The sequence below is a fragment of the Scyliorhinus canicula genome, chromosome 24 (assembly GCF_902713615.1).
Source record: "Scyliorhinus canicula chromosome 24, sScyCan1.1, whole genome shotgun sequence".
NCBI classification, from domain to species: Eukaryota; Metazoa; Chordata; class Chondrichthyes; order Carcharhiniformes; family Scyliorhinidae; genus Scyliorhinus; species Scyliorhinus canicula.
The window spans coordinates 22356085-22368686 of NC_052169.1; the positions used below are offsets into that span (position 1 = coordinate 22356085).

The window sequence follows — 12602 nt, forward strand, 5'->3', positions numbered from 1 at the left end:
CACCATCCGAGGAAAAAGGCTCTCACTGTCCACCCTATCTAATCTCTGATCATCTTGTATGCCTCAATTAAGTCACCTTCTTCACTCTAACGAAAACAGCCTCAAGTCCCTCAGCCTTCCCTCATAAGATCTCCCCTCCATACCAGGCAACATTCTGGTAAATCTCCTCTGCACCCTTTCCAATGCTTCCACATCCTTCCTATAATGCGGCGACCAGAACTGCATGCAATACTCCAAATGCAGAGTTTTGTACAGCTGCAACATGACCTCATGGCTCCGAAAGTCAATCCCTCTACCAATAAAAGCTAACACACCGTACGCCTTCTTAACAACCCTTTCAACCTGGGTGGCAACTTTCAGGGATCTATGTATATGGACACTGAGATCTCTCTGCTCATCCACACTACCAAGAATCTTACCATTAGCCCAGTACTCTGTCTTCCTGTTATTCCTTCCAAAATGAATCATCTCACACTTTTCTGCATTAAACTCTATTTGCCACCTGTCAGCCCAGCTCTGCAGCTTATCTATGTCCCTCTGTAACTTGTAACATCCTTCCGCACTGTCCGCAACTCCACTGACTTTAGTGTCATCTGCAAATTTACTCACCCATCCTTCTACGCCCTCCAATTATAAAATTGACAAACGGCAGTGGCCCCAAAACAGATCCTTGTGGTACACCACTAGTAACTGAACTCGGGTCTGAACATTTCCCATCAACCACCACCCTTTGTCTTCTTGCAGCTAGCCAATTTCTGATCCAAACTGCTAAATCACCCTGAATCCCATGCCTCCGTATTTTCTGCAATAGCCTACCGTGGGCCTACCGTGGGGAACCTTATCAAACGCCTTACTGAAATCCATATACACCACACCAACTGCTTTACCCTCATCCACCTGTTTGGTCACCTTCTCAAAGAACTCAATAAGGTTTGTGAGGCACGACCTACCCTTCACAAAACCATGTTGACTATCTCTAATCAAATTATTCCTTTCCAGACGATTATACATCCTATCTCTTATAAACCTTTCCAAGACTTTGCCCACAACAGAAGTAAGGCTCACTGGTCTATAGTTACCGGGCTGTCTCTACTCCCATTCTTGAACAACGGGACAACATTTGCTATCCTCCAGTCTTCAGGTACTATTCCTGTAGACAAAAATGACTTAAAGATCAAAGCCAAAGGCTCAGCAATCTCCTCCCTAGCTTCCCAGAGAATCCAAGGATAAATCCCATCTGGCCCAGGGGACTTATCTATTTTCACACTTTCCAGAATTGCTAACACCTCCTCCTTATCAACCTCCAGCCCTTCTAGTCTAATAGCCTGGATCTCAGTATTCTCCTCGACACTGAACCAAATAATAAATACGGGTGCCTGGAATAAGTTGCCATTGCCGACGCTGCTTCACTATAGGAAGGATGTGGAAGCATTGGAAAGGGTGTAAAGGAGATTTACCAGGATGCTGTCTTGTTTGCACGATAGGTCTTATGAGGAAAGGTTGAGGGAGCTAGGGCTTTTCTCTTTGGAGCGGAGGAGGATGAGAGGCGACTTAATAGAGGTTTATAAGATGATGAGGGGGATAGATAGAGTGGACGTTCAGAGACTATTTCCTCGGGTGGATGTAGCTGTTACAAGGGGGCATAACTATAAGATTCAGGGTGGGAGATATAGGAGGGATATCCGAGGTAGGTTCTTTACTCAGCGAGTGGTTAGAGTGTGGAATGGACTGCCTGCTGTTATAGTGGAGTCAGTCACTTTAGGAACTTTCAAGTGGTTATTGGATAGGCACATGGAGCACACCAGAATGACAGGGAGTGGGATAGCTTGATCTTGGTTTCAAACAAGGCTCGGCACAACATCGAGGGCCGAAGGGCCTGTTCTGAGCTGTACTGTTCTATGTCTGTGCAGAGTCTGCACATCCTCCCCGTGTGTGCGTGGGTTTCTTACGGGTGTTCCGGTTTCCTCCCACAGTCCAAAGATGTGCAGGTTAGGTGGATTGGCCATGATAAATTGCCCTTAGTGTCCAAAATTGCCCTTAGTGTTGGGTGGGGTTACTGGGTTATGGGGATAGGGTGGAGGTGTTAACCTTGGGTAGGATGCTCTTTCCAAGAGCCGGTGCAGACTCGATGGGCCGAATGGCCTCCTTCTGCGCTGTAAATTCTACGAATCTTCTCTGTTGGTCCATGTAAACATGGTGACGGTGTCTCTGCCTGTCTCTGATCCAAGTCAAAGATCATTAAAGAGGGAACTGTCAAGGACCCTGTCTTGCAGAAAGTGGTAAAATACAGCCATGAAGTATGGCGCAAAGTATCATATTCAAGTGTCTGCAATATTTGAGCAGAATTAAGTGACGTTAATGGATTTCTGTTGTGGTATCAGTGGATTGTGATTCCACAGACATTGTGGTCCTCGTCAAGGTGCATATAGGGCACTTCGAGTTGGAAAAGTGCACGAGGAGAGCCCCGGAGGCAGTTTATTGGCCTGGGATCAACCCGGGACATTGAGCTGATGGCGGAGAGCTGTGAAACATGCCAATGATTTCAGCGAAGGCAGAGCAAGGAATCTATGCAGATGGGCGAGACAGTCACTACTCCTTGGCAGACGGTCGGCATGGACATTTTCCATTTCAATGGAAACGAATACCTGCTGGCCATAGACTATTTCTCGAACTACCCCAGAGATAGTGCAGTTGTCGAATTCAATGGAAGATGCGTTGTTAAGAACATCAAAGATATTTTTGCACGACACGGCATTCCGAATGTGGTCATGAGCGATAATGGTCCTTGTTTTGACTGCGATGAATGGGCGGAATTTGCGTGGCAGTATGATTTCCAACATGTTATTTCCAGCCCGCTTATGTCAAATGACAAGGCTGAAAAGTGCGTATTGTCAAGCAGATCCTAAAGAAAGCACTGGACAGTCACAATGAGAAATATCTTGCATTCCTCAGCAATCGTTCGGCATCGCTGGTCAATGACCTCTCGCCTGCTCAACTGTTAATGAACAGGCAACTACGCACCACTCTACCTCGTTTTCCTCAATGGCCCGTAAACCACTCGTTAACAAGACAATTGACCTGTTAGAAAAGGAGGCAGAAGGAGTCCTATAGAACATAGAACATAGAACATAGAACACTACAGCGCAGTACGGGCCCTTCGGCCCTCGATATTGCGCCGACCTATCATAGGTCTGCCAAAATAGTTCAAGCTCTGCAGACAGAGGATACGGTCGGAGTAGAACATAGAACATTACAGCGCAGTACGGGCCCTTCGGCCCTCGATGTTGCGCCGACCTGTGAAACCATCTGAAGCCTATCTGACCTACACTATTCCATTTTCATCCATATGTCTATCCAGTGACCACTTAAATGCCCTTAAAGTTGGCGAGTCTACTACTGTTGCAGGCAGGGCGTTCCACACCCCTACTACTCTCTGAGTAAAGAAACTGCCTCTGACATCTGTCCTAAATCTATCACCCCTCAATTTAAAGCTATGTCCCCTTTCAAAGATTTCAAAGGCTGATCTAAACAGGCAAAGTTACTCCAAGCTGATCCAAACCCACATCTAATTATGATGAAGGTGCACTCTGAAATGAAAATGAAATAGAACATAGAACATAGAACAGTACAGCACAGAACAGGCCCTTCGGCCCTCGATGTTGTGCCGAGCAATGTTCACCCTACTTAAACCCACGTAACCCGTATACCCGTAACCCAACAATCCCCCCATTAACCTTACACTACGGGCAATTTAGCATGGCCAATCCACCTAACCCGCACATCTTTGGACTGTGGGAGGAAACCGGAGCACCCGGAGGAAACCCACGCACACACGGGGAGGACGTGCAGACTCCACACAGACAGTGACCCAGCCGGGAATCGAACCTGGGACCCTGGAGCTGTGAAGCATTGATGCTAACCACCATGCTACCGTGAGGCCCTAATGAAATGAAATGAAAAAAAAAAGAAAATTGCTTATTATGACAAGTCGGCTTCAAATGAAGGTACTGTGAAAAGCCCTTAGACGCCACATTCCGGCGCCTGTTTGGGGAGGCTGGTACGGGATTTGAAACCGCGCTGCTGGCCTGCTGTGGTCTGCTTTAGCCCTGTGCTGAAGGCACGTGGAAACACCACCCACCAGGTACGCGGCACATACTCGTGCGACTCGGCCAACGTTGTCTCCCTCATACGCTGCAGGAAAGGATGTCCCGAAGCGTGGTACATTGGCGAGACCGTGCAGATGCTGCGACAACGAATGAACGGACATCGCGTGACAATCACCAGGCAGGAATGTTCCCTTCCAGTCGGGGAACACTTCAGCAGTCAAGGGAATTCAGCCTCTGATCTCCGGGTAAGCGTTCTCCAAGGCAGCCTTCAGGACGCGCAACAACGCAGAATCGCCGAGCAGAAACTTATAGCCAAGTTCCGGACACATGAGTACGGCCTCAACATGGACCTTGGAATCATGTTGCATTACATTCATCCCCTACCATCTGGCCTGGGCTTGCAAAATCCTACCAACTGTCCTGGCTTGAGACAATTCACACCTCTTTAACCTGGGGTTACCCCTATCTCTGGATCTGTAAAGATTTAATTACCTGCAAATGCGCGCATTCTAAGTATGGTCTTGCATCTTTGACTTTGTCTATATATATGTTTCTGGAACCTACCTCTTATTCACCTGAGGAAGGAGCAGTGCTCCGAAAGCTAGTGATTTGAACCAAACCTGTTGGACTTTAACCCGGCGTTGTAAGACTTCTTACTGTGCTCACCCCAGTCCAACGCCGGCATCTCCACAACTTGAGAAGGGATAGAAGAGCTTTGCTCAAAGTATGGCAACCGTTTGATATGCAACCACCAGAAGAAGCAATAGTCCTAAAACATCTGAAGAACATACGGAACAAAGACAACAAGAGGATGATACATCGATACATGAAGAACATCAAACGCAGGCAACAAATATTAAAGAACATGAAGAACCTGTGCCAGTTCAGCAGAAGATCCACAAGAATAAGACGCAAGCCAGAAAGACTGAACCTGTAGCAGACTGTTAAAAAAACCAACTGCTGAACATGTAAATAATTATGCAAATCATGATAAAATGTAAAAAGTAATTTAATGCATGTAAATAATTTTCTTTTACAAAGGAAAGGGCATGTGATGATATGTGTAAGGCAAGTTTGTACATAATGTTATGTACGACCTCTGACCACTAGGTGGCATTGTACACCCATCATCTGACCCTGTGGTCTGGGAGTTGGCAGTAAGTCGTGCTGGAGGATAACGTATTCGTAATAGTTCGACAATAGTGTTGGTCGTTTATTGTTTTATTTATCCTAGTTTTCTTATCACGCAGTTGTTCTACAATAAATTATTTAAACTAGATGTTCTGTGGTCCATCATTCACTTTGACCAGTCTACAGAATGTGACAGGTGTTTTCCCTGGGTGGGGAATCTAGAACCAGTGGACACAGTCTCAGGGTACCGAGGGGGGGGGGGGGGGGGGAGGGGGATGTATAGACCAAGTCACTGACTGCATTCAAGAAAGAGATGGATAATTATTTAGATTTTAATGGCTACAAGGGGTATGGGGAGAAAGCAGAAATATAGCATTGGGATCGAGGGTCGGCCATGCTCATATTGAATGGCGAAGCAGGCTCGAAGGGCCGAAGGGCCTTTTCCTGCTCCCAGTCTCTAGGTTTCTATTAAGCAAGTCACTGTTTGTCACTTGAAGAAGATCCTGCTCACTCTTTCTGTTGGTCCTTCAACGAAGTCAGGATTAAAGGGCTGTATTGGGTTTGTGGAAATCCCTGGTCCATAATTTTACTGAGAAGGAAATAAAATGTTCAATGTCTTTCTCCTCAGGCAACATCGGATTTGTCTGCCGGGATCTGTAGAATTCATCCAGCAAAATGTTTTCAGATTAGGGCAGCACGGTAGCATGGTGGTTAGCATAAATGCTTCACAGCTCCAGGGTCCCAGGTTCAGTTCCCGGCTGGGTCACTGTCTGTGCGGAGTCTGCACATCCTCCCCGTGTGTGCGTGGGTTTCCTCCGGGTGCTCCGGTTTCCTCCCACAGTCCAAAGATGTGCGGGTTAGGTGGATTGGCCATGCTAAATTGCCCGTAGCGTCCTAAAAAGTAAGGTTAAGGGGTGGGTTGTTGGGTTACGGGTATAGGGTGGATATGTGGGTTTGAGTAGGGTGATCATTGCTCGGCACAACATCGAGGGCCGAAGGGCCTGTTCTGTGCTGTACTGTTCTATGTTCTAGATAGATTTGTAAGCGCTTATTTCTAGTGGAGAGGTTTGCTGTTTGTGATGGAGGTGATCATTTTCTCTGACGTTTCACACCTTATGGGTTAAACAATGTTCTCGTCAGTTTTCATAGAATCACTACAGTGCAGAAGGAGGCCATTCGGCCCATCGAGTCTGCATTGACCCTCTCAAAGAACACACTACCTGGTCCCACAACCCACTCTATCTCCGTCGCCCAGTAACCCCACCTAACCTTTTGAACACTAAGGGGTAATTGATCATGGTCAGTCCACCTCACCTGCACATCTTTGGACTGTGGGAAGAAACCAGAGCACCCGGAGGAAACCCACGCAGTGACCCAAGGCGAGAATTGAACCCAGGTCCTTGGCGCTGTGAAGCAGCAGTGCTAACCACGGTGCCACCATGTACAGGTAATTAAATCCTTGGGTGGAATTTTACATTGCCCCCCCTAGGAGCAGGTTAGCAGCCAGGGAGTGTCTAAAACCAGGCACCACGCCCATCGCCCACCCATCCCTGCTGCTTTATGATCCAGAATGACCATTGGCGGCACATGCCCGGGTCAAATGGCAACCAGTCTGTCTTTTTTCTGGGTTGACATTGGGGGGGTGGAGGGGTTGCCTTGTGATCAGACACCCTGTGCCCAATGGAGACTCTCGCGTCCATGGCATCCCCTCCCACTACGTGCTCCTCACCGGAGCTGAACTGGCAGAGCACCGCTACCTTGGTTTTGGGCCTGCCAGCTTGGCCCCAGCGAAACCCCGTATTTAGTCGTCCCCCCCCCCCCCGACTTCATGGCTCCTCTTCGCCAGCGATTGGCCGCAGTCCCAGCAGTGGCCACCACCCTCGGTGGCGCTGCTGGGACCCGAGAGCTGCCGGCCATTTGATGTCTTCAATTTGAAGAAAAGACTAGGAGTGGCACCTGGGGGTCCCTAGGTCCCACGGCCAACATGGATTTTATTTCCTTTCATACTTTCCTTTGTCCTTTACAATCGGAATGTTTCTTAAGCTGAACTCAGTGAGTAATTATGTAATAATAATCTTTATTGTCAGCACGGTAGCATTGTGGATAGCACAATTGCTTCACAGCTCCAGGGTCCCAGGTTCGATTCCCAGCTGGGTCACTGTCTGTGTGGAGTCTGCACGTCCTCCCCGTGTCTGCGTGGGTTTCCCCCGGGTGCTCCGGTTTCCTCCCACAGTCCAAAGATGTGAGGGTTAGGTGGATTGGCCATGCTAAATTGCCCTTAGTGTCCAAAAATTGCCCTTAGTATTGGGTGGGGTTACTGGGTTATGGGGATAGGGTGGAGGTGTTAACCTTGGGTAGTGTGCTCTTTCCAAGAGCCGGTGCAGACTCGATGGGCTGAGTGGCCTACTTCTGCACCGTAAATTCTATGATAAGTAGGCTTACATTAACACTGCAATGAAGTTACTGTGAAAAGCCCCTAGTCGCCACATTCCGGCGCCTGTTCGGGTCACGGAGGGAGAATTCAGAATGTCCAATTCACCTAACAGCACGTCTTTCGGGACTTGTGGGAGGAAACCGGAGCATCCGGAGGAAACCCAACGCAGACACGGGAAGAACGTACAGACTCCGCACAGGCAATGACCCAAGCCGGGAATCGAACCTGGGTCCCTGGCGCTGTGAAGCAACAGTGCTAACCACTGTGCTACCGTGCCGCCCAGAAAATGGGAACATTTCTTCTCAATCTAGTTGCTTTGCCCGAAAGGCACCGCTGAGATTTGAACTCAGGATCTCCTGTTTGCAAGGCAGGCGTTTTAACCATCTGAGCTGCAGCACCAATTTACGCGATGCTGTACTCCTGATTGTAGATTTCCCCTGTCCTGCGAACCAGTCTGTTCCACGTGTGAAAATAAATGCCTTTGGAACTCTCTCGCAAGGTGGCTGGGGCAGTCTGGTGTTTCGTTTCTCAGCAGCGATTACCATCTCGGCTCTACTTTCTCCCTCTGCGTTGACCGCTCTTCCTCGCTTGTTCCCTTCTCTTGGCTTTTCTTGATCTCCGCTCTCTTGACCCATATTTAGTACGGAATGGGGCCAGGCCTAGCAACGTAAACATAGAACATAGAACACTACAGCGCAGTACGGGCCCTTCGGCCCTCGATGTTGCGCCGACCTGTGAAACCATCTGAAGCCTATCTGACCTACACTATTCCATTTTCATCCATATGTCTATCCAGTGACCACTTAAATGCCCTTAAATTTGGCGAGTCTACTACTGTTGCAGGCAGGGCGTTCCACACCCCTACTACTCTCTGAGTAAAGAAACTGCCTCTGACATCTGTCCTATATCTACCACCCCTCAATTTAAAGCTATGCCCCTTCGTGTTGGTCATCACCATCCGAGGAAAAAGACTCTCACTGTCCACCCTATCTAACCCTCTGACTATCTTATATGTCTCTATTAAGTCACCTCTCAGCATAGAACATAGAACTTTACATAAAAGTCAAAGGCAGCGTGCTCTAACCCTGACCATAAAAGGCTCTTCTATTGACCACAATAACTATCCACCTGGACTCTGGTTTCTGGACCAGTTTTTGTCCAGCACTCAATTAGCCACTCAATCCATTATCACAGGCACCTAAGACGTGTATGCTGGCCCTCTCTGTTATGATGATAATAATAGCCGCAGTGTGTGTATTGTGGTAGAAATAGTGTTACTGATTTAAAGTTTCCTGTCTTTTTGTTTCCTTTTTCAGACGGTGGGATTTAAGGAGCAGGCAGAATCCGACGCCTCACCTATTTCTGAGAGTACGGGCGATGGCTGCAGTGTCGGCTCCTTCAACAGCGAGTGGGAGAAATTGGATTTCTTGAACACCTCTGAGCAGAGCGACATCTCCGATGAGCCTCGCACGCCAGAGACCACAACTTTGGAAGGGGCGCTGCCGGAGGTGAGCGATTCCCCCAGCGAGGGCACCTTGCCGCCTCCGAAAGGCGAGGGGCCACAGGCGGCTGCAGGGAGGAGAAGCCAGCCCGTCCGTCAGCAAGAGCTCGGCCTCAAAGCCGATGTGGAAGAGATGGAGGTAACCAGCCCTTCTCCTACTGGGGATCGCGCCCCGGTTGTAGGCAGGCTTCAGGCGGCGGGAGAGGGCCCCGTTTCCGCGGGCAACGTGGCCCCTGAAGTGGAGGAGGCCAGAATCTTAGCAGGCCCAGATGCATCGACGGAAGGACCTTCTATCGACTTAGCTCCCCCGTCTGTTGAAGAAAATTCTGCCGAAGCAATTTCTACAATGGAGAAACTACCCGAGGCGATCATTGCCGAGATCGAAGGTGAATTCCTGAAAGTTGATCGAGCGGAGGAAGCAGAAGCTGAGGAGCAAATGCGGCGGGAAGTGCCGGCGGACAGCTTTGGTGCTCACTTAGTTGAAAAGCTCCTGTCTTACTTAAAGATACCCAGTTTCCTATTGGGTGAGAAAACCCCCGCTGTCGAGGTGGGCGAACCAGAAGCGTTGCCAAATATCTCACCTGTGTCTGAACGGCACGCACATACTGAAGTCACAAGCAGGAATAAATCACTCCCTAAAGAGTCAGAGAACGAGGTTGTCCAAACTCCACCAATCGTGTTGCTGGCCAGCACGGACGATCTCCATGTGGATGAGGAACCAGCCTCTGCTGGACCTTCCGCGGGGATTGATGTTGACTATGTCACGGCGTTACCGAGCAACACGGAAGACTCTGAGGTGGGCACCCTGACCTCAGTCCCAGCTTTGGTGAAGGCAAGCATTGACCCCGCCCTCCCTGCCGCCACCCCGCCAGCTATTCCTGAACACGACCGCGCAGCGGGCGCACCAGACACGCAACCATCTCTGTACCCGGGGGTTGGCGTGGCCCCGGCCCCTTTGGAAAACCTCGGCGTTAGCCGGCCAGAGGTGGTGGCACCAAAGGACCAAGAAGTTCCAGGTGCGCCCACTCTGCTGCCCACCGTGGATGTTGAGAACCTTGACGGGGAAGGAGAAGGTGTGACTGGCTTCTCATCTGCTGAAGTCAATACTGACAAACACACAGCGCCATGCTTGCTCGGTGTAACAGAGGAGAGCAGCGTGGCAAAGGGGGTTACTGATAATGGAAGTAAGCTGCTTGACGCGGCGTCTATTCCAAGTAATGAAACTGTCGGCCCAAAGGCAGTAATACCGAGGGCTGTCGATGTGACGCCAGGCAGCGACTTGCAAGTAGCAAAGTGTCCCTCAGATGCACGAGAGCTCAAAATGAGCCGAGTGCCGTCCATTGTGGTGGGCAGTGAAATGTTTACAAGTCCGGACAAAGTAGAGGACAGCGAGGCAGTAAAGAAAGACCTACCCACCGTGCCGCTTCTGCCAGCGTTGGGCGTCAAGGTTAAGCCCAGTGATGCCCCGCCGATCATCCCGTCTGCCACGGCCGCCGAACTCGCGTCGGGGGCCCGCCGCAAGATCTTCCTGCCAAGGTCCAAGCAGTTGGACGATCCCGAAGGGCCAGCCCTCGACGCGCTCCACCTGCCGACGCAGCCAAAGAAACAGGAGGCGGTCAAGAGAGCCCATCAGACGCAGGGGGACGTCGGGACCCCCGGGGAGGAGCCGAGCCAGTTTTTGTTGGCGCCCAGGAGGGGCGGCGCCCTCTTGCAGGCCCCTGCGGTGCAGCAGGCCCCGCCCACGGAGAGGCGCTCGCCAACCATGGCGCGGAAGATGGACACGCTCGAAGTGCCAAAGCAGTACGGGGAAGCTGGAGATCAAAATGGAGGTTCCCCGGCAACCAGAGGAGAGACGAGTAAGGACGTCAAACCCGCCTCTGTGAAAAATGAGGTGAAATCAGAGGAGGGCAAATCAACCAAGAACCCTTTTAAAGGTAAAAGCGTGAATGAAACCTCTTCAGTCAGGATTGTCTCGGTGCTTGCAGTGAGGAACTGTTAATAGTTTGGACAGTTGGAGTTGTGAAGGAGTTAGCTGCCAACTCCCTTTGTAGCCCCTGCTGGGACTGGGCGGGAACCCAAATTCATCCTTGACGGTTTTCCAAAGTGTTTGGCATTAATTTCTCCCTGAACCTCACAACGATTCAATGACAGGTAACGAGAAACCAATTCATTCATCAATCCCCTGCCTGGGTTATTTGAAAGATAGTTCCTGAGATGCGGAATCGTGACGATGCAGTTTGCCTCCCAAGGTTATCTGTGGCTGGTTTCAGGGGAGATGTTTAATCCTCAAACTCGACCCGAATCTGTCTATTTCCAGGTTTAACAGTGGCGGACACTGGGCAGGCAGCCAATCGAAAGAATTTAGTGAGGTTGGCAGCATCTTCGTAGAATCATGGACTGGTTATCGCACAGGAAGGGGACATTCGGCCCATCAAGTCAGTGCTAGCTGGGTTTAGCTTTGTAGTTTGATCCCTAGCTGCCAGGTTTGCCAGGCCCCTTATAGCCCAGTGGCTGAAATGAGGTGAGGAGAGCTTCAGGGAGCAGGTAAATAATTTGCCCTTTTAATCCCCTCGCCCATGGTCCCATTCACCATCAGCCCTTATAACAGAGTCAGCACTCATACAGCAATCTCCCCCTCCTGCCACCTCCCCCTCCCCCCCACCCGAAGTTGGGAATCAGACCTTTCCACACTCCTTGGGTCTAGGATTGGACCCTGCCTATCACCTTTACCCCCTCACCCCCACCTCCACCTCCCCTCTGACCGCCACTACTAAGCTCACCCCCTTCTGCCCCCATTGCACCCCTACCCCCCAACCACTGAGCCCATCCAACGCTCCCATCTCATCTCCCACCTCCACTCCCATCCTCCCTCCTCTCAATCCTATCTCCCAACCAGACTCTCATCCCCACCCATATCCCTCTTATTCCCCAACCCCCCCCTCCCCATACCCCCACACCTCAACCCTGCCCCTGCACCCCACTTCCCAAGCCCCCATCCCCAAGCTTACCCGTCAGCCCCCACCCCTGCACTGCCCACCCCACCCCTGCATCTACCCCCATACACCATACCCCCACACCCAACCCTGCCCCTGCACCCCACTTCCCAAGCCCCCATACCCACGCTTACCCGTCAGCCCCCACCCCTGTCCTGCCCACCCCACCCTGCATCTACCCCTATACACCATACCCCCACACCCAACCCTGCCCCTGCACCCCATTTCCCAAGCCCCCATACCCACGCTTACCTGCCCACCCCTGTCCTGTCCACCCCACCCTGCATCTACCCCCATACACCATACCCCCACACCCAACCCTGCCCCTGCACCCCACTTCCCAAGCCCCCATACCCACGCTTACCTGCCCACCCCTGTCCTGCCCACCCCACCCCTGCCTCCCACTAGTAGCAGGCGGCGGGCGGGTGGCATACCGG

General features: G+C 50.9%; 2 protein-coding genes across 2 annotated transcripts in view; one reads left to right on the top strand and one right to left on the bottom strand.

The window, feature by feature from the left end:
- Nucleotides 1-12602, bottom strand: part of malt3 (MALT paracaspase 3) — a 242432-nt gene that overhangs the window by 207856 nt on the left and 21974 nt on the right. The window lies entirely within an intron of this gene.
- Nucleotides 1-12602, top strand: part of alpk3a (alpha-kinase 3a) — an 81738-nt gene that overhangs the window by 45371 nt on the left and 23765 nt on the right. The window contains exon 6 of the mRNA XM_038784247.1: nt 8988-11106. Within this exon, the coding sequence (XP_038640175.1) occupies nt 8988-11106 (2119 nt within the window). The remainder of the gene's footprint in view (nt 1-8987; nt 11107-12602) is intronic.